Source organism: Habropoda laboriosa, unplaced genomic scaffold, assembly GCF_001263275.1.
Source record: "Habropoda laboriosa isolate 0110345459 unplaced genomic scaffold, ASM126327v1 scaffold297, whole genome shotgun sequence".
NCBI lineage: Eukaryota > Metazoa > Arthropoda > Insecta > Hymenoptera > Apidae > Habropoda > Habropoda laboriosa.
Window position 1 is genome coordinate 434,368 of NW_017100406.1, and position 21,456 is coordinate 455,823.

Consider the following 21,456-nt stretch of genomic DNA (forward strand, 5'->3'; position numbering starts at 1 on the left):
CGCACATAGTGTTCAATTTTCTATCTTAGAATTAACTTACTTTATTTTACGAACTACTTAAAGTTCAAACTTTCAACTGTGTGTGAGAATGAGAGTGTCGACGGGTACGCGTAGTTCTTAGCTTGGTATCCTTTTTCAAAAGTGAGAATTTTCTTTGGAAAAGGATACCAATTACCAGGTCCCACCACGAGGAGGTGACTACGCAAGGGACCCGACAAAAACACATGCCCTACTGGCAGCTCTCTATCTTCAGAGATGCGCGATTCTCATTCGTAGCAAAGGAGATAAGACACTTTATCAAAAATTCGTGTTCTTAACATAAATTTTTAAGGAGTGTCTTATATTTTATTTGAAATTGCAACGCTAATCATTTTGTCATAGTTAATTTAAAGATTGGAAAAATTCAATGCTCTCCTTTGATAGGGTTTTAAAAAATTATAAATCGCGGTCAGATTGAATTCAGAGCGCAACGAGAAATTCGCTATCATTCTAAAGAACCAGCGAGCATACACGACGAATTTACTCGCGAGTATCGCGCGCTACTCGCGAGTGATTAAGTCGCGAATAAACTCGCAGGAACTGAGTGATCGAGAATTTAATGTTCTATGTTTCGAATCGACGATAGTAAAATGTAGAAAGCATTTTTAGTAATTAGCTACGAATGAGAAACGCGTATCACTGTAAGAGAGCGCGCACATTGTACTCGATACAATTTTTCTATCTTATAGTTACTTATTTTATTTTATGGACTACTTAAAAGTAAAACGCACGCATCCCACGACGTCCATCGGCGGATGAATAGAATTATTTTTTATTTTCTTAGGCTAATTTATTTTACCTTATCAACTGCAATCCTTAAAATTAAAACTCACACACACTTCGCTTACTTGCTAGTTTAATTTTGGAAAAGGAGCATTTTGAAGAAATGACGCGAATTGCCTAAGATTCACCACTAACAAGATTCGTCATTACGTCAATTATTCGAATTTGTATTCGATAAAGGACGTCGAGGATTGGTATAGTTCCTGATTTTGTAATTGAACTAAAATTCGAAATAGTTGGTGGAAACTGTAGAAGCTTTATTATAAATTGGAATAGATCGATGGGCTATTGTGGAATAATAATTAGCAGTGACAATTGTTTGACACAGTTACCTATGGGTTACCACAGAATGTTCATTAAGCAAATCTCTCGCATCAATTATATATTTTCGTTTTGTAATTTCGATAAATTCTGATATATCGTCGATACTTTGAGAAAAGTATTGTTCTAGCTAAAGGAATACTTGTAACTTCTGAAAATTAGTAAAAATGAAGAAATTAGAAATTTTGTAACTTCTGAAAATCAGTAAATTGGGTTATTCATTGCAAATAAATAAATTACGAGTCAGTTTGAATGATCCAAAGCCAGAGTTGAATGACCCAAAGACCCACCAGACTTAGGAAGCTGTGGAAGTGTCGCGCGAAATTGTGTACGGATCGCGATTTCTTTCAAGTGTAGTTTAATTCGTTGAATTTTATTTAGTACCCGAAATCGCGAATTTTTACCATCCTCCATTTTCTCATGTAGTCCATTTTAGATGGGGTATTTAGCAAAGGTTTAAGAAAGGTATCAACTGAACGCTCTGAAAAAAAGAAAAGAAAAGAAAGAAAAAGGGATGAAGCTATTATGAAACGCGACGCGACGTAATAAATTCTCGTATCGATCGAAAATAATGGGCATTCGTGGTGAAAATTGACTCTATTAAGAATTAACGCGGTATACTATTGGGATACTCTAATAATGGGAGGGCGTTTGCACCTTTAGTGCAGTAGAGTTCGGATGTGAACTCACATCCTTCGATTTCTTCTTCCAAGTTTGGTAGTTCAGCTTCAAACATGCACATGCACACACATATATAACCAATCACCAAACCCTCAAAAAATTCACTCACAGTTCGCAGACAGGCAGCTGGGCTCTGCAATGTCGATTTCGTTGCATCCTTCCTTCCTTCCTTCCTCTCAGATGGTCATCCTTCCTCCAAGCGTTGATTTTCCAAGACTCACAAACTCACGAATTGTGAGTCACTGTGGAATGGGCGACGCGAAAAGTGCTTCGAAACGCGATTTATTTAGAGAGGGAGAAACCGCGAATTTATATTACTTTAGACTCTACTATCGAACAAAACTTTCATAGAACGCGAGTGAAAAATTGAAACAAGCATGAAATAAACGCGAGTAAATTGAATAAAAAGCAAAAACGCGAATTGGGAGGAAATATGAGATAAACGCGGAAAAATATGCAATAATAAGTCGAACTAGGGATGAAGCTATTATTTCAATACGCGATTCACTGACTCTAATATTTTGAAAAATTGAAAACTTCTCGTAAAAATCGATTATTAATTGCGAAACACTAGTGAGACGGTTTAATTAGGGGCAGCACAATATATAACACAACTAACTACCCATATCACCAGAAAAAAAAACCCATTTTTGTCACTCACAATTCGAAGATTAGGCAGCTGGGCTCTGCAACTTGGATTTGACTGCATTGCCTCCTTCCTTCCTCTCCCAGTTCATTTCCCAAGACTCACAGACTCACACTTTGTGAGTCACTGTGGAATGGGCGACGCGAAAAGTGCTTCGAAACGCGATTCATTTAGAGGGGGAGAAATCGCGAATTTATATTACTTTAGACTCTACTATCGAACAAAACTTTCATAGAACGCGAGTGAAAAATTGAAAGAAAGTATCAAATAAACGCGAGTAAATTGAAAGAAAAGCAAAAACGCGAATTGGGAGGAAATAGTTAAACGCGGAAAAATATTCAATAATAAGCGAACTAAGGATGAAGCTATTATTTCAATACGCGTTGCACTGACTCTAATATTTATCAAAATTGAAAATTGATTTATCACGGTAAACTACTTGGACGGTTTAATTAGGGGCATAGTGCAACGAGTACAGTGCACTCGTTGCAAATCAGCTCACAATATACAATTCAATAATGTAACTAACTACTTAACATGCAAAATTCATGCAACTCCTGCGAAGAATTAGATTAGTAAATCACAATTCATGAAACAAATTCAAAATTCATTTTTCAATAGCATAGAAAATATCATAAATACTGAAAGAAAATGAAATTATAGATTGCTGGAAGAAAAGTACATATTAAATTTAGAAATAACCTGTAACGAAAATTTATTTCATTAATGGACAGCTGAAACGCCGAAATATTTTCATTAGGCAACCTCTCAAATTCATTTCGATATCCTATTCGACAAGTACGAAGAACAACAATAACAAACTGAAATCTCGATTTCCCTAAACCCTCAAAACAATCTCGAAATACGTTCGATAATAATTTTCTCGCGTGTATTAACGACCCGAAGGATTATTTAAATTTATTTCAAGCAAAAAGTAGCAGTAGTTCAGTAGTAAATAGTGGACTATTAGACTTTGAATAGTCCAAGTTTAAGTTTTAATAATTAGAAAAATTAGAAAAATTCAAAGCAGAGTATTCAAAGTCTAATAGTAAATTTCAGAAAGAAATTTTGAGAGAAGGTAGTTGAGTGTGTATAGGGTGGACATAGGCTGCTAGCCAGAAGCCCTCGACCACCCTACCCACGTCTCAGTACCCTCAGATCAAAATTACGCGAAGTGTCTAGGGCCCAGTATAAAGGGTAAATGATTTCGCGGGAGCTCGCGGGTCTATTTATACCTGCGGTACCCCTTCCCCAAAATCATTAGCAAAGTCGTTAATAATTCGGGCGGGAATCGACTATTTTTCGCGGGAATCGACTACTTTGCGCGGGAAACGGACTACTTTGCGCGGGAGATCGATCACTTTTCGCGGGAAATCGATAATTTCTCGCGGGAATCGGTCACTTTTCGCGGGAAATCCTTCGTTTTTCGCGGGAATCAATTATTTTTCGCAGAAAATCGCCGATTCTTTCGTAATTCTATTTTGCATTCTATTGTAATGTTATAATAACGTATAATTTATTAATTCTCACAATTTTTTGGTATAAATTTATACTTCTAACAATTTGTTATAACATTGCATATAACAATTTATACGTTTTTACAATATTCTTCAATGGAAACGTACGTTTTAACGTTCTCGTTACTTACTCGTGCTTAAATTAATTTCGTAAGGATTAAAAATCAGGTTGACCTGTGGTCGTAGATTAAAAATAACCATAGTACAGCTAAATTTATCGTGTTAAATAATCCTTTTTACACAAATCAAAAATGTATTCAACGTTTGTTTCTTATAATATCGTGAAATGAATTATTTGTGCAGTTCTGTGCATTTTCTGTGCAGTTCAACCTAATTTACTTAAATTTACGTTGCGAGACAGTAAACTTACTGACTCTTGTAGAGAATTTACTGTACTTTGTCCAGTTTGGTGGAGAATATCGTTTAAATGCAATGGAAGTTTACCTGTGTTTTTCTGAATTTCAAAAATTCAGGCAGAATTGTAATTTATCAATTTTCACAATTTTGTTATAAATTTATACTTCCGACAATTTGTTATAACATTGCATATAACAATTTATACGTTCTCACTATACAAACTCGATTTCTTCGAGAGAGATAAATCATTTCGATAAGTACTAGTTGTACTTTGTCCAGTTTGGTGGAGAAAACGTATAATATAATTTATTTCACGATATTATAACAAACAAACGTTGAATACATTTTTCATTCGTGTAAGAAGAATTATTTAACACGATAAATTTAGCTGTACTATGGTTATTTTTAATCTACAACCACAGGACAACCTGATTTTTAGTCCCTACGAAATTAATTTAACCACGAGTAAGTAACGAGAACGCTAAAACCTATGTTTCCATTGAAGAATATTGTAAAAACGTATAAATTGTTATATGTAATGTTGTAACAAATTGTTGCAAGTATAAATTTATACCAAAAAATTGTGAGAATTAATAAATTATACGTTATTATAACATTACAATAGAAATCAAAATAGAATTACGAAAGAATCGGCGATTTTCTGCGAAAAATAATTGATTCCCGCGAAAAACGAAGGATTTCCCGCGAAAAGTGACCGATTCCCGCGAGAAATTATCGATTTCCCGCGCAAAGTATTCTTCAATGGAAACATAGGTTTTAGCGTTCTCGTTACTTACTCGTGGTTAAATTAATTTCGTAGGGATTAAAAATCAGGTTGACCTGTGGTCGTAGATTAAAAATAGTGATAGTACAGCTAAAATTATCGTGTTAAATAATTCTTTTCCTACGAATCAAAAATGTATTCAACGTTTGTTTGTTATAATATCGTGAAATGAATTATATTACACATTTTCTCTATTCACACTGAATTTAAAGATTATAACGATTAAAAATCAAGTTGACCTGTGGTCATTTATCAAGAATAATCATAATAAAGCTGAAATTATTGTGTTAAATAATTTTTTTAATACGAATTAGGAATTTATTCAACGTTTGCTTGTTACTACTTGTTACAGTATACTGTCTCGCAATGTAAATTTAAGTAAATTAGGTTGAACTGCACAGAAAATGCACAGAACTGCACAAATAATTTATTTCATGGTATTGTAACAAGCAAACGTTGAATACATTTTTCATTCGTGTAAGAAGAATTATTTAACACGATAAATTTAGCTGTACTATGGTTATTTTTAATCTACGACCACAGGTCAACCTGATTTTTAATCCCTACGAAATTAATTTAACCACGAGTAAGTAACGAGAACGCTAAAACCTATGTTTCCATTGAAGAATATTGTAAAAACGTATAAATTGTTATATGCAATGTTATAACAAATTGTCGGAAGTATAAATTTTTAATAAAATTGTGAAAATTGATAAATTATACCGTGTTACGATATCGGAAATCTCCCGCGAAAATCTCCCGCGAAAATTTCCCGCCTGACCTAACCGACGATTTTGCTAATGACTTTGGGGAGAGGGTACCGCAGGTATATAAGGACCCGCCGATGTCCCGCGAAATCATTTACCCTTTATACTGGGCCCTAGACACTTCGCGGCGTATTTTGACCTGAAGGTTCTGAGATGTGAATAGAGTGGTCGGGGGCTACTAGCTAGTCTATGTCCACCCTGTACACACTCAGCCTTCTTGTAACACTTGTATACATTAGAATCAATTAGAATTTCTATTACTAATTATTAAACAAATTTTAACAATTACCGGCACTCGCTAGGCACGTAATATCAGACTTTAAATACTCGACTTCGAACTTCGGTTTAGTCATAATTCTATTAATGTTATAATAACGTATAATTTATTAATTTTCACAATTTTATTATTAATTTATACTTCCAAAAATTTGTTAAAACATTACATATTATTATTTATACATTTTTGCAAGTTTCTTTGACAAATAAGTACGTTTCAACGATCTTATTACTTTCTCGTTGTGAAATCAAGTTCGGAGGATTAAAAATCAGGTTGACCCTTGGTCGTAAATTTAAAATAGCCATAGTGAAGGTGAAATTATTATTTTAAATAAATGTTTCTATACGAATTAAGAATCTATTCAACGTTTGTTTGTTGCAATACCGTGAAATAAATTGTATTATATATTTTCTCAGTTTAGACTGAATTTAAAGTTCGTAAGGATTAGAAATCAGGTTGACCTGTGGTCGTAGATTAAAAATAGCCATAGTGAAGGTAAAATTATTACGTTAAATAATTGTTTTTATACGAATTAAATATTGATTCAACGTTTATTTGTTGCAATACCGTGAAATAAATTGTATTATATATTTTTTCTGTTTACACTAAATTTAAAGTTCTGTTTACATGTTATAACAATTAGAATGTTGACGTTTTGCCGTTTCACGGTTTTTCCTCTGTTAATTATGTGTTTATAAATCATTTCAAACTTTTTTCTGTTTACACTAAATTTAAAGTTTTGTTTACATGTTATAACAATTAGAATGTTGACGTTTTGCCGTTTCACGGTTTTTCCTCTGTTAATTATGTGTTTATAAATCATTTCAAACTAAAGCAGCACCATGCCCACCCTTAATTAAACCGTCTCAGTAGTTTACCGTAATTAATAATCTATTTTCGGAATTTATACGAGAATTTTTGAATTTTAGTAAATACTAGAGTCAGTGCATCGCGTATTGAAATAATAGCTTCATCCCTAGTTCGTTTATTATTGAATATTTTTACGCGTTTAACTTATGCTTCTCTCCAATTCTCGTCGCGTATTTTATTCAAATTTTCTTATATTCTAGAATCGAAGAAGACACGAATTCGCGTTCTTCCTTTTGATTCTTTCAATTTTTCAATTGCATTACGCATTATTGCAATAATTTCTATCGTTACATTTAATTCTAATTGTTTAGCAGCTTTTCTGCTGCTATCGACCCTACATTTTACTGACACTTGTCGAACCGACCCTACAATCTGGCGCAACAGTGAACGTGTTAATAAGTAAATGTTGTTCAAATTATGTCGTGTTTGATGTCATTTTCATGAGAAAAATCTCATCAATATGTTAAGAAAAATTTCGGGATAAAAAAACGTAAAATTAAAAAAGTTGGTATTTAAATCGCTTGATTGCCTCGATCTTTTATTCGCTGTCCTTGTCTACGTTCGTCAAACTACAAAGGCGGGCGCGAGGCTCGAAAACGTAGTCCCTGACTCTACGAGTGTCAGGTTTAGCTTCCTGCGGTCTGACACTTGTGGAGAATATACTGTATTTATATGGGGCCCTACTGGAGCTGATGGATGCTGTAGAATGCGCGTCGGGTAGGGAAATGTAGGAAGGGGACCCGGAAAATCGCGGTATCGGGAAAAGCCATCTTGGCGTCGGTGTGGAATGCAGGGAAGGTGTCCCAATGGATCGGGCGAATTTTTAAGCAGATGTGCATTGTGACGGACTGAGCGCGAGCACGTCGATGTGGTTGATTCCGTGGATTCAACACGCTTCGGGGCTCACCGGTGTAAGTTTTATACCGTCGCACTGATGTACCGTTTAGGTGAGGGATTAAAGCGCCAAAAGACACGTTTTACGAAATACAGAGTTTAATGTTTGCTGGTTGTACAGACTGCCCGGTGGTAATTGGTTTCCTATGTACTTATAAGTATATAACTGGAGGGGTTGGTGACTAAGGGTGCATTGGTTTAGGCTGGTTTGGTCGGATGAGTAATCGGCGAGGAAGTTAAAACTAGTGAAAAACAAGGTTAGGTGGAGATTAGATGGGCTATCACAGTATCATAGGACAAGGGAAACCCATTCGCATACCACAGGTTGGGTGGCGTCTACCGCGTTGTCGCCAAATGCACCTCGCCAATGGCCTCGAGAGTGTTGATGTACGGTGCACGTGGTGTCGCATTGCTCGGGCCCGATATCGCTTACTCGATAGAATTCCCTTACGATACAATTGTTCAATTCCTAACTGTAAGTCGACGAACGGTATTTGTTTAAAAACATTTTCGAAATATTTGATTCCACTACGCTAAAAGGATATTACATGTCGCGAGCACGCACGCAACTTAATTATTTCGAGTTGTACAGAACGAAAAGAAAGTGAGTCGAGTTCACTTGGAAAAAAGCAAAAATTCTATCCCGTATTTTATTTGACAACAGTTCATTTTTTTCTACAAAATTATCAGCCTTTCTTCACATCCCCACCGTTGTTCGGTTTCTCTTCCAAATTCTCTGTCTTTTCCTCGACGATCTTACGTTGATAAGTCAATTTCGTCTTCTGAGGATCCGTGTACCGGTGCTTTATGTGCATCCAGAGTCTCTGCGGAAAAAAGGTGTGAAATTCAAGCAAGATGTAAAGCAAATATGATACGCAAGAAATGAATGCAAAATCGATCGATCGGCGTATTGCGAAACGAGCGTTTTATTTGTCCATCGCCGAACATAATGTGACACGGGTGGCGTGCAATCAGGGAAAGAAATTGGTTGGCATACTCCTTCGTTTATCCATTCGAAGATATTTTCGCACGCGTGATCGTAAGCTCTTTCGAAGAATACCGAGGCGATGACAATGCCGAGAACAAACGAGGATGTCCGTTTGAAAACGTAACGGTAGAGGAAACGCGATATCATTTCTAGTATGGTGATAAATTTTAAATAACGTTCAGCACAAGATTCTTCGTATCTTTAACGACAAACAACTATAACTTGGAGATGTAACCTTTGAAACAGGCTAATTACCGAATAGAGTCTCAATTCACAATGGTCTACGGTGAATGAAGTACGACGAATATTGTGCAAATTATTTACGTGTCCAAGTTGAAAAGCTGAGGCGAGAATATTTGATAGATTTCAAGATGGTTTCGAGGGCGAAAATGATCGTTGTAAGGAGGTCAGAATACTTTTCCACTTAGTTCTATATATACATAATGTGCGTTTAATAAGACATAAACGGCATTGCTTATATTATTTGGTTAAAGTACAAAGAAATATTTTAAGCGCCATTCATAATTTGTCGGATCTAGCATATGTTCTCAACAGGTTACTTTTCGATAAACAATTTAATATGCAATCATTTATAAAACGTTTACCTGGCAGAGTGATAAGATCGGCGTATAATTGAAATATCGTGTAAAGTCAGTTTTATTACAATTGGTATTAAAAAGAAAAAAGAGGAAGCAATTAATCGGATATTCGCTTTTTGAAAGCGGTACAATTTTCTCTTAAGAAGAATATATAAAACTTTTAAAGGATTATTACTGCTGACCTTTTGTAAGGTTGAAATTTCTTGCAGAAGAAACTGGATCCTGCAACACTTTTCGTGATAATCGATGGTGTCCATTCGCCGGATCTCGTCCAAAATATTTCACTTTTATTTCATTTCCGACTTCAAATCCAAGTACACTAGGGTGATGTATTTTACGCTGATCTAATTGAGAATTAGGTAATAGCGTTGGCATCATTGTAGGATACAACGTAACCATGACCCCATTTTCCCGGATTTCGGTTATTTTAGCCGTATAAATATCACCAAATACTAATACTGGTTCCCCATCTTTCTGCAGCGTTTCATTCATTATTTCTTTGGCGTAGTTCATTGCGTCTTGATTAGGCGCAAATATGGAGAACACTGTATCACTTTCCGAACGTATCTGTAATACATTAAAAAAAAAAAAAAACACGTACTTCTTATGTATATATGTAATAATTCAATCTTTATCCATTAAAACTTATCGTCGCTCCCCGAACATACATTAACTCCTGTTTCGTATAAGATTTTTTTCAAATTTGCACCTCCAATTCCAAGAAATTTTCCTCTTTGATGCAGAGGTACTTCGATAGTATCAAGTACAGGTTTATTTTCATTTCTATCTACCGTTGGAGACGATATTACTTCGTTCATGATTTGAATAATTCGACTTTTCGCCGAATTTGCTTCTTGAATACATTTCATTATCACTGTTAAAGGGACACCTGGTACTTTTACGTCAACTTGGAAAGCGGTAAATCCTTTTTTTGTACCGGCTATTTTAAAATCCATGTCTCCAAAGTGATCCTCTATACCCTTTTATCGAACAAATTAAAAATTCGTTTCTTTGTATATTAATTTATAGAAAATACCATTTATATTTCAATAAAATTGATCTTACTGAAATATCTGTTAATATTTTATAATCGTCTGGATCTAAATCGGTATTATCAGGATCAGATATTAATCCCATAGCTACACCAGCAACAGGGGCTGATATTGGCACACCTGCATCCATTAATGCTAAACTACCAGCGCAAACAGAGGCCATAGATGAAGAACCTTTAAATAAAATAAAGAGATATTAATATAAAATAACTATTTTTAAATTTAAATAACCCACCGTTTGATTCTAATACTTCGCTTGTCAATCTTATAGCAAATGGGTAATCTTTTGGTACAACTGCACGCAATCCTTTCTCTGCTAACGCTCCGTGACCCACTTCTCTACGATCAACTTTGGTAAGAGAACCTGTTTCATTTGTAGCATATGGAGGGAATTCGTAATGTAAAAAAAAATTTTTCTCCTTCACGCCACTGTAAATTATACAAATCATATACATTCATTCTCAATACACACATTTGCAAAAAAATTAGTATGTAAAATACCTAGATAATATTGAAACAGCATCTAGTTTCAGAGAACTTTCTATACTGTCGAGTGTTACTGTGCATAAAACTTGAGTTTGCCCTCTTTGAAAGAAGGAAGACCCATGAAGAGGAGAGAACAAATTAACTTTACATTCTATATTCCTCAATTCATTCAAAAAACGACCGTCGCACCTGAAATTATTTACTTATTTATATTTAATATGTATATTAATTGATAATTATAATTCAATTTATTCTTTATATATAACAAATACCTTATCCCTGTTTCAATTATTATAGACCTGAAAATTTTTTTCAAAACCTCGTAGAAAACTTTTGTTACATTTGAAACAAATTGTGAATCATGATTTGTCATACTTTCTATCATTCTGTTTTTAACATCAGCAACAGCATTATCTCGTGAAGCTTTGTCATGAGTATAACAGGTCAAAATATCACGTAATTCACGTTCGGCAAAGTTTCGCACAAACTCTTCTATATCATTCTTTGATTCGTTGTCTTGGACAATTTCTAATTTCGGTTTACCAATCCGTTGTTTTAATTCCATTATAGACTGTATAATTTTATTACATTCTTTAGCACCTACTTTTATTCCTTTTAAAAGTTGTGGCTGTAAAATATCATTGGCCGATCCTTCTATCATGACTACAAGATTTTTAGATGTACATGATAAAATAAGATTTAATTTGCTTTGTTGAAGTTCGCGTTTCGTAGGATTGATTACATGTTGTTTATCGATAAGACCCACTCTTACAGCTGCTACAGGTCCGTTCCATGGAATATCCGAAATGCTTAAAGCTGCAGATGCTGCATTAATAGCTAACACATCTGGGTCGTTAACTCCATCGACAGCTAATAAATTACATATTACTTGTGTTTCATAAAAATATCCTGGTTCAAAGAGAGGACGTATAGATCTATCTATTACTCTACTGGTAAGAATTTCTTGATCTGTGTAGCCTATTTCTCTACGAAAAAAATTCGTTGGAATACGCCCCATTGCAGCAGCTTTTTGTCGATAATTTACTATTAATGGAACACCAGAATCGTTCTGTGATTTACCAGTTCTAACCACAGTGGTCATAACTGAGGTATTGCCTAATGAGGCAATAACACTACCACTCGTAAACCGGGCATATTTCCCAGTTGATAATGTCAGTGTTACCCTGGAAAAATATTCGAAATACGTATCAAAGAGACCACGTAATTAAATATTCTATTTAAGCAACTAGACATTTTCTTATTGTTCAATTATTTATAAATTTAAACCTGAACATCAAAATATGATAAGTATAGAACATCGTTAGCGTTTAGGTTAAAAGAACACGTGGTATTTTTACCCATTAGATAGTTGTACGTTTACACTTTCTGCAGCATTATTTGATACAAATTTTACGTGAAATGTATTTCCATTTTTATCGGAACTCTTTGGATATAGAAAGATTAAATTCCTTTTATTTAATAATCTACTGCGTCTGAATAGTACCATTCTATCATTGAATTTGAGTTCAGCGTACTCACAATGACCATCATTGGAGGAACAAAAACTCCTATTATAGTAATTTTTTTATTATATCAAATATTACTCTATATCACTCACTCATGGTAATATTTTCGTATTAGCAATAATAAGTGTCATATATCATATTTTGTTCTTAAAAATAATTTAAAAAATTAAGAGTAGTTGAGCATTTTTTAGTTAATTCGTTAAAAATAATATTAACTGTTGTAAGACGTAAAAGTACGATACTCGAAAAAACGTAAAGAAAGAAAGTTGCACTGTAATTTTTGTATAAAAGAATTGTATAACAATATAAAATTGAAAGGTGTGTTAGTGCTCGTGAAAAATGCGTAAATTCTAACATGACTAACAAGGTTATAAGTTTGTGACATGCTTTCATGTAACTGTGTAAGAGGAATTATTATAAAACAAATATTATGTTTCCTTTCTTAAACCCACGCCTGAGAATTCTTCTGATCAATAAAAGAACAATTTTTGAACCACCTAGATCAGGTTATCCAGTAGTGTACGATAAACCGCCAGAAAATTTAAGGTTTCTTGCAAGATTTCGAAGAGCATGTCAGGAATGGAAAAGCGAATGGAACTTATATATTCAAGAGTTCAAAGCCAAATTGACACTAAATCCAAAATGTTTTGTACAAAACGAAGACGACATTATATGGAAATTTGATGGAACTAAAAAATCGCTGGATCAATGGATTGTAAATTCTGATCAAGATTATAGCCATGGTTACTCAACTGCCAAGTAATTAACTACTGTTTTTTTATATTATCATTTATATTATAAGAATACCGTTTAGGTAAATGAACATGAAAAAAGGAAATGTATATATGTTTTAGATTAGAATTGTCATCCCATGGCACTGGAATATTCCATGGTATATTGGATACCCGTGTACCGAAAGACGGCCGGACTGTAAGATCCGGATACTGCAATATTACTTCAGTTCGAAAATGCAAATCCTTTAAACGAAAAATACTCCTTGATTGGACTAATTATAATGAACTTGTTTTGCGAATTAGGGGAGATGGTAGATGCTATATGTTAAATTTATTATGTGGGCAATATTTTGATATAACAAGGAATTATGCTTTTCATTATGTAATGTATACAAGAGGTGGTCCACATTGGCAGGTTGTTAGAATACCCTTTGCCAAATTTCTGTTTGCATCAAAAGGAGTGATAGATGATATGCAATTTCCTTTGACTTCACACTGTATTAAGAACTTTGGAATTACACTTGCAGATAAAAAACCAGGACCTTTTAAATTAGAAATTGATCATATATCAATTTGTATGAATTCTAATCTCTTTGAAACTTTTGCCTATGAAATGTATGATATACATAAATAATAACTGGTAAATATTTTGTTATGAGATAATTATAAAATCAGAACATTATTTTGAACAGTTTCATTTATGTATGTATAATTATATGCACGTTTATTTATGCAAATGATATTTATTGTCCAAAGTAAAGAATAAATTTACAAATTATGAAAATGTTTTGTGGTCATTAATATACATACATATTACATTTAATTGGACGATTTTGTCGAAGCCTTTCTTCTTAAAAATTTATACGTATTTTTTGATGTCAAATAACTTAGACCTCCTGTTAATGTTGTTAATGCCGTTATATAACACAAACCTTCTAAAACTGGATGATTTATAAAATGAAATATAGGAGCAGCCAGTGACGCAGCAACGAAAGACAACTGAATAACAGTATTTATTTTACTTATATACGTTGGGGCTAGTTGTACCGTTGCATGCGTAGGATCGAAATACCTACTTAATGTTTTCTGAAACACATTTCATAAAACAGTGATTACCGAAGTATTTATCTAAGGAACGGTACTATTTAATGCTTTAATATGTACACACCGGAGGAGGTAAAGATTGATATCTTATGTAAGAAGCAGCTAAAACCAAGGCAACATCTCGCGCAACAACAAGACACGCCAGAGGAATAGGAACCAATCGTACCCAGGCCAGTGATAAGAAGAGTGTACCTACAAGTAATTTGTCTGCAACTGGATCTAGAAAGCTACCAAGTTTAGAAGCTTGCGACGTCCATGTACGAGCAATCCATCCATCAGCTAGATCACTAAACCCTGCGATTACTAGTAACCACAGTGCTACCTGTAATATGATATATTATTCATAATTTTTAAAATGTAATAAATATACACTGAATTATTATAACATTTTACCTGATAATCCTGTGATAAGATTAAGTAACTTAAGTAAGGTGATGTTAAGATTCGACCCATACAAAGAAAATTTGGCACAGTCCAAATGTTTTCTTTCTCAATAATTTCTTCTACTTTCCGTTTAGTTTTTTTAATATCTTGAAGCACTTGTAACCTTAATGCCTTCCTCCTATCGGCGCGTTCCTCTTTGGCAATATAATTTTTATGATGGTTATTAATGCCAGTAGAGTATACTCGTGCATGACATGTTAAGTAGTGCCTCAAACATTTTCTCAGCCAATATTTATTGAAGGTTACAGATTGTTTGAAGCATAAGATTGCAAAGTGGCTCATAATTGTTTATTCCTGTTTTTTGAATAATATAACGGGAAAGATGGTCATAATAGATAACGTCATTTTTTTTTTTTTTTACCATTATCAAAACCATACAGTGCAACTATATAGTTTGTTATATTTTATTACCACATACGAAAATTGTACATACAGCATGAAATAAGAGAATTTTATGTAAAAATATTACTTTCGCTCAAATTTAAATCCACTCAGGAAGGAATTATTACATTTAAATTGAATATTTTCTGACTACACTAATTATTACTTTAATCAAAAAATTGATCGCACAGATAGAAAAATTAGATTGCATTTTTGAGGTTATGTTGTTCGATACAAAGAACAGATGAAACTTACCTGTGTCAAATCAAATATTTTTTCCTTTCTAATATAACCAGTAAAAAGTCAAAACTATCGTTTCTGTATTTGTAAAAAGAAACAATCATACAATTGATCTTATCATTTTTTTTTTTTAATATTAAGAAATACTATTAGAAAATCAAAAGGTCTTGTTTAATTATAACTATACCGAATAATGTTCATATTGATTAATTAGAATTAGATTTTATTAGCAAGTCGTAGTAGATATTATGTTCTTATGCCAATTCTATTTTAATCAATGAAGTACAATAAAATTAGTGCGCCAATTATTTGAAACAAGTAATAAATGAAAATACGAGGAGAATAATTTGGTAAAGTATTTCCATTTCTTGAATGGGCGAATTTAACATACGTTTATATAATATTGATTATCGTTAATGAAAACCATCATCGTTTTTCGATAATCACGCCTGAATTAAAATAAATTAATAAAACTAAAATAAAAACTGTAGATACTACATTCTATGATAAAAACTTAAGTATTTTGTTTTATCGTCTTTTATCCTGTTTTTCCGTCGAGGAATGTTTGATTCTAACTTCTTAAAAACTTGAAATAAATTTTTCAATATATAAATGCTGCGATTGCGTTTATTCTCAGTTCGTATCATTGGTCCTTTAAGTACCTTTTATTATAGATAACAGGTGCCGGTATATTCGCGTCATGCGAGACCCCATCGTCGAGAATATGATAGGTGGAAATATTTGTTTAATAATTCAGGAACATGTTAAAAGGGAAAAGAAAACCAAAGTAAAGTAATATTAAAAAAAAAAACGGTGTATTTCCTTTTTGGATTCTTACGATCGTTTCTAGGATCGGGGATATAACGAAGACCATTGCGCTTCTGTTAGGTGAAATGTTGATTAATTGGAAACCGGTTGTAATTTTACGTAATAATAGTCGATAGAACAATATACCGACGGTATTTGGTTCTCAACGAAAAGCTTGGTATTCCCTCGATATGAGAATCCCTGTCGAAGGAAAATCTCCTTGGAAGAATGCGTTCCCATGAAGCGCATGCGTATTGCTGGTCAAGGTATTGCAGGCGCACGACTCGACAAGCAACAGAGTGCTGTGTGTACACCCCCGCCCACGTATTATTATTCGACTGGCTCGTAACCACGCTTCTCGGTGATCGCGAACGACCACGAGTATCGGACAGTCTCGTAACAAATAGATAATGAATTCATTATTAGTGAAATATTTACCGCGTTCTCTCGACAGAACCACGTAAGAAGGCTTTAATGTGACACAAGGACGAGCATGATTCTGGGTGGATCAGACCATTTTCTGGCGGGTAAGTCCACTATTTTCCGCGTTGTCCACAATTGTACCAATAAATTCAGCTACCAGGTAATGTAACTTGGTATTCTTTTGACACGGAGATGACGTTAACCTCGAGCATCGATGACTGATCAGAACACGTCGAGTTATATGAACATTTTTCATTTATCGTTTTGAATATTTTCAATCGAAAAAAAAACAAAAGAAAAAAAGAAAACAAAAATCCTCGAACTCGATGCAACAAATTACCCATCGAAGTCACCTTTACTTATGCTATCTTATAACGTTGCATCATTCTCCTGTTTAATCGAGAATAATTCGAGCGTGGATACATGTAACGGTTTCCTCCGCATTGCGCAAATCAAGGTTATTTCGAAACGCATCCCCTTCAACAATGTCATACCTTCGTTTCTTTTCTTCTTCTATTCCCTTTTATTTAAAGGATACCAAAGAGCAATTACGACGATTCTCGTGACGCTCGAGGGTGCGGCAAATTTATATACGCTAAACAAGATCGTATCTACGACAATGTTCGTCGATCCCTAATCGACTGTTTTCTTTTTCTCTTGGTTATTTCTATGATCAACCATAACGGATCGGTTGCCACGCCGGAAGTCCGCGTTGTCGCCGGAAGATCTCGATACCAGGAATCATTGAGCGTGTTCGCTGCGCAATATCACGCGCGCGACGATTTTACGTGACAACTGGAGCGACGGTTAATTATTCCAGGTCATTACGACGTGTAACGTGCCGGTATTGCATGCTTTTAACGCGTTCGATACGGCAACGGCACGTATAAACGTCGCGTCGCGTCGCGCCGTGCCGCGCCGGCCAGGAGGACAATTTTAATCGGTGTACGGGTGAACGCCTTTTAAATTATTTATTATGGTCAATAAATAATTTATGCCTCAGCTGTGCCCTTTTATATCGTACTTTTTCATATCTTCTCATTTCCTTTTCCATTTTCACCTACACAGATCCATCCACCGTCCAATCCATAAGTCCTATCTGCCTCTCGCATCATGCTTGTTACCTATAAAATTTCATTCATTACCGATCAGATGTTAAATAATACACATGACTAAGTGGTTGATACCTTACCACAATCGTTCTCACTCACGATCGATTTACAGTACCTGCGAACACGATAGCACTTCTGGGTGCCGTTGCTGGCTTCGTGGTCCTCCTTTTAGTTCTCTTCTTGTACTTAAAGTGGTGCTTTACACCGCCGTCCACGTCCACGCTTTTCGGCGGCGTATGTGTGCCCCTCTGCGAATTAAACAACAGCTCAAGCTCTCAGATCACGAAAAATATAGGTAGGTCTGTTTACAGGATTTCACCTCCTCTTTTCCTTCTTCCCTTTTCTTTTCTTTTCTTTCTTTCTCTCCAACGATCGTCACCAGAACAGAGAAATTTTAACCGATCAATTTCCTACTTTCTAAACGTTCGACTGTAAAACGATACTCGATAGGAAAAGCATTTTCCTACGCGGATCCAGAGACCAGTTCCGACTCGGAAGAGGACGTCCTTCGTCGATTGAACTCACATCCTCATCCACCACCGGATACTTTGACCATCCAAGCAGAGGATGGACCCACCATCCTAGGTTAGTTTGCACTTTTCCCTCTCCTTCTCTCTTCCCCTCGTTCTCTCCTACGTTCTTAATTGATCGCTTGTTTATCCTTTAGACGCCGGCACCACCTCCAGCAGCTGCACGGAAGAACACTCGCCCAGCGATCAACAACAGGTGAATGAACAAAAAGAGAAAGAAAAAAAGATCGTAAGATAATGGAGCAATCGGTGTTTTAAATCGAAATCGGGTATCGTATAATTCGTACGCTAGGCTCTGTATCTCGGATAATTTCGTATATTCACTAGGAATATTTTCCGATATTTTCTGACGATCGACGCGATTTTTCGTTTTGGCATCACAGTGTGTAGTAGAAGTCGGGGCCTCCGGTATTCTTCTCGAAACCAGAGAACAGGAGGTAGAAGTCGAGCAAAATGGACCGACGACCAACGACGTTATCACAACGATGGCCACTATCGCCGAGGAAGTGGGTAGCTTGGAGGTCGCTTTCCTCTACGATGCACCGATGCGCGCGATGACGGTGCGTATGAAAATGAAGTTCCTTTTTTAATATTACTTCTCTGTTATTCTACAATTACGTTACAAAATACATAAAGAAACGATACGTTTGTTTTTCTTTACAGGTACAGGTGTTGCAGGGACGAAATTATCCAGAAGGTATAAGCGGCAGTCATGTGCGACTGGTACTGTTACCATCGAAGAAACAACGACGTAAGACACGTGGACGCCAGGGTACTTCTCCTCAGTACATGGAAAGTTTCCTGCTTCCTCGCGTAAATCCGGAGGACGTGAACGCTATGGGTGTACGTCTCAGAGTGTACCTATGGAGCGGAAGAATGCGTCGAGAGAGATTGCTAGGCGAGGCCAGAGTCTCTTTCGATCAAATTAATCTTCAGCTCGAGACGACGCTTTGGTTACCGCTGCAACCTACACCTTCCTCTCCGGTAACAGTCCTTTTTATTTATGCTTCATATCCCCCACTCTTTCTTTCTCTCTCTCTGTCTTCGTTATGGTTCGGATAACTATGAACAACATAACACATAGCAGGAATAAACGTATCGTTCAAGGTGCAAGATTGGGGAACAACTAGTAGTTTGACACGCAGCGACTCTACGGGATCGCAGCAGTCGGTACAATCGTACGCCTCGCCTACTGTTCGCGTGCCCAGCTACGCGTCACATACTATGCCTCCTTACGGTAGTAGCATGAAGGGTGGAAGCGTAGCGGAGATTTTAGTAGGCTTGGCATACAACGGGACGACTGGTCGTTTATCGGTGGAGATAATCAAGGGATCTCACTTTCGTGGTGGCGGTGGAAACGACACGAAACCACCTGATACATACGTGAAGTTAGCTCTGATGGATAGCAACAGTCATGAAATGGAACGATCGAAAACTGGCCTGAAACGTGCGCAGCCGAACCCTCTGTACAAAGAAACGTTCATATTCCAGGTGCTCTTATATACGATAATTGAACACGACGCGATGAAACGATCTGTGTGTATTATTTATTAGAATTTATTCAATTCGATACCGTTCCCATTCAGGTTGCTCTGTTCCAACTTGGTGACGTGACGCTCTATCTGTCGGTTTATAATCGGCGAAGAGGAGGAATGGGAAGGAAAGGAAGGGAAATGATCGGTTGGCTCAGTTTGGGATTAAATGCCGACGCAAATTCAACGCTGGCATTCGTTGTTACGTCCCTGAGGCGTGCTACAATCACGAAAGAGTTCCTGTCACGGAGAAACACTTTTCGTTGACGATAAACGATAATGGTTTGATCGATAGGCAACAGTGCAGGTGAACGGTTGTTCCATCGAGCACCATGATAGGTACGGCTGATCATGTAGACAGCAACACCATTTTTTTCGAGACGAACGGCTGCCTGCCACATCTATTGGATACCGCCTGTACTGCCCGAAACACAGAATACAGAAGTCAATACGTCGATCTGTCGAGCCTGCGAATCAGAGATGTCATAATTTTATGCACGTGGTAACACTGAGTTCGAAAACTCTATCGATGTACCAAGTACATTCCTTTTTGATACGCCGGACGGAGTTGCGGGTGTTTTCAGCATACATATTACGTATGTATATTACATATGCAACCAGAAAAAAACAAAAAACGAACAGAAAAAGAAAATATACGCGCGAAACACGAACATTCTCCATACGCATGCGCATAGGATGTTTTAAAAGCTACAGGCCAATAAAAGAGAGAGAAGCGATGCGGGATAACGAAAGGGACGAATTTTTTTTCTCTCTAACGAATGTACGTTCGATCTCGCTTTGTTTCTCGGTAATAAAGCTGAAGGTATGTAGATTTTAAAGTGTTCCTTTCGTCATCCAGTATCACATCTTGCTATTTGACCTGTAGTTCTGAGACACCCTGTATACATCTGTACACAAAAGTCACGTACAGGCAGACTCACACACTTCCTACAAGCACAAAAAAACACGCATTTCGTCGGTCCCAAAAGTCGGTCGTATTAGATAGCAGACGGACCGCGAAACCGACTCCGATTCGATATGTGCCTGAACCAACCTTAATCGTTTATTTTTTACTTTGTGCCTTTCACCCTTTCTAGGCCGCGTGTCCGTCGACGCAGAATCGTCGTGGGATACCCAGCCGAGTCGAGAGCCCATTATGAACCGCGATCCTCTAATCGTTCACCTTTGGGCGAGAGCTAACTAACAAACCAATACGTACTTATATATAACTTTTCCTCTCTTTCTCTGTCTCTCTCGACTCCGCGACACTTTCAGCGGACTATTCGATTTGCAGATGCTTGTTCGTATGATTCGATACGACCACGAGCTTTGGTGTTTCGATCAATATAGTTCGAAAATGGATTGACGCGGGAAAATGAATTAACCCCTTGGAGTTTCAACTGCCTGTTCTCTCTTTTTCAGTGGGGGGACAGCGAAAATGTTTCAAAAGAAACGAGAGGCTGTGAAATTCTTGTAATTTCTTATGTGTGTTCCTTTTTCTTCTTTTCTCAACTCCATTTTTTTTTTCTACGCACTACGATCCGCATATGCTCACTTCCTTT

General features: G+C 36.1%; 4 protein-coding genes across 4 annotated transcripts; 2 read left to right on the forward strand and 2 right to left on the reverse strand.

Moving 5' to 3' along the window:
* Positions 1 to 8,631: 8,631 nt before the first annotated feature.
* On the reverse strand, positions 8,632 to 12,568 carry LOC108575413 (polyribonucleotide nucleotidyltransferase 1, mitochondrial). Its single transcript, XM_017938194.1, has 8 exons — positions 12,420 to 12,568; positions 11,334 to 12,245; positions 11,077 to 11,250; positions 10,811 to 11,004; positions 10,589 to 10,749; positions 10,192 to 10,503; positions 9,706 to 10,090; positions 8,632 to 8,760 (listed from the first exon to the last, which is right to left on the reverse strand). Exons 1-8 carry the CDS (start codon positions 12,566 to 12,568, stop codon positions 8,693 to 8,695), a joined length of 2,355 nt encoding a protein of 784 aa, XP_017793683.1. The 3' UTR covers positions 8,632 to 8,692.
* A 242-nt stretch (positions 12,569 to 12,810) lies between these two features.
* LOC108575415 (complex I intermediate-associated protein 30, mitochondrial) lies at positions 12,811 to 13,955 on the forward strand. Its single transcript, XM_017938195.1, has 2 exons — positions 12,811 to 13,346; positions 13,442 to 13,955. Exons 1-2 carry the CDS (start codon positions 13,018 to 13,020, stop codon positions 13,953 to 13,955), a joined length of 843 nt encoding a protein of 280 aa, XP_017793684.1. The 5' UTR covers positions 12,811 to 13,017.
* A 162-nt stretch (positions 13,956 to 14,117) lies between these two features.
* On the reverse strand, positions 14,118 to 15,563 carry LOC108575429 (probable cardiolipin synthase (CMP-forming)). The gene is made up of 4 exons (XM_017938218.1): positions 15,506 to 15,563; positions 14,819 to 15,163; positions 14,490 to 14,747; positions 14,118 to 14,407 (listed from the first exon to the last, which is right to left on the reverse strand). Exons 2-4 carry the CDS (start codon positions 15,149 to 15,151, stop codon positions 14,141 to 14,143), a joined length of 858 nt encoding a protein of 285 aa, XP_017793707.1. The 5' UTR covers positions 15,152 to 15,163; positions 15,506 to 15,563; the 3' UTR covers positions 14,118 to 14,140.
* Positions 15,564 to 16,753: 1,190 nt separating this feature from the next.
* On the forward strand, positions 16,754 to 20,243 carry LOC108575404 (synaptotagmin-14). Its single transcript, XM_017938182.1, has 9 exons — positions 16,754 to 16,824; positions 17,945 to 18,127; positions 18,283 to 18,417; positions 18,500 to 18,558; positions 18,746 to 18,922; positions 19,026 to 19,346; positions 19,470 to 19,853; positions 19,949 to 20,071; positions 20,190 to 20,243. The coding sequence occupies exons 1-9, from the start codon at positions 16,791 to 16,793 to the stop codon at positions 20,241 to 20,243; spliced, it is 1,470 nt and encodes a 489-aa protein (XP_017793671.1). The 5' UTR covers positions 16,754 to 16,790.
* The last annotated feature ends 1,213 nt before the right edge of the window (positions 20,244 to 21,456 follow it).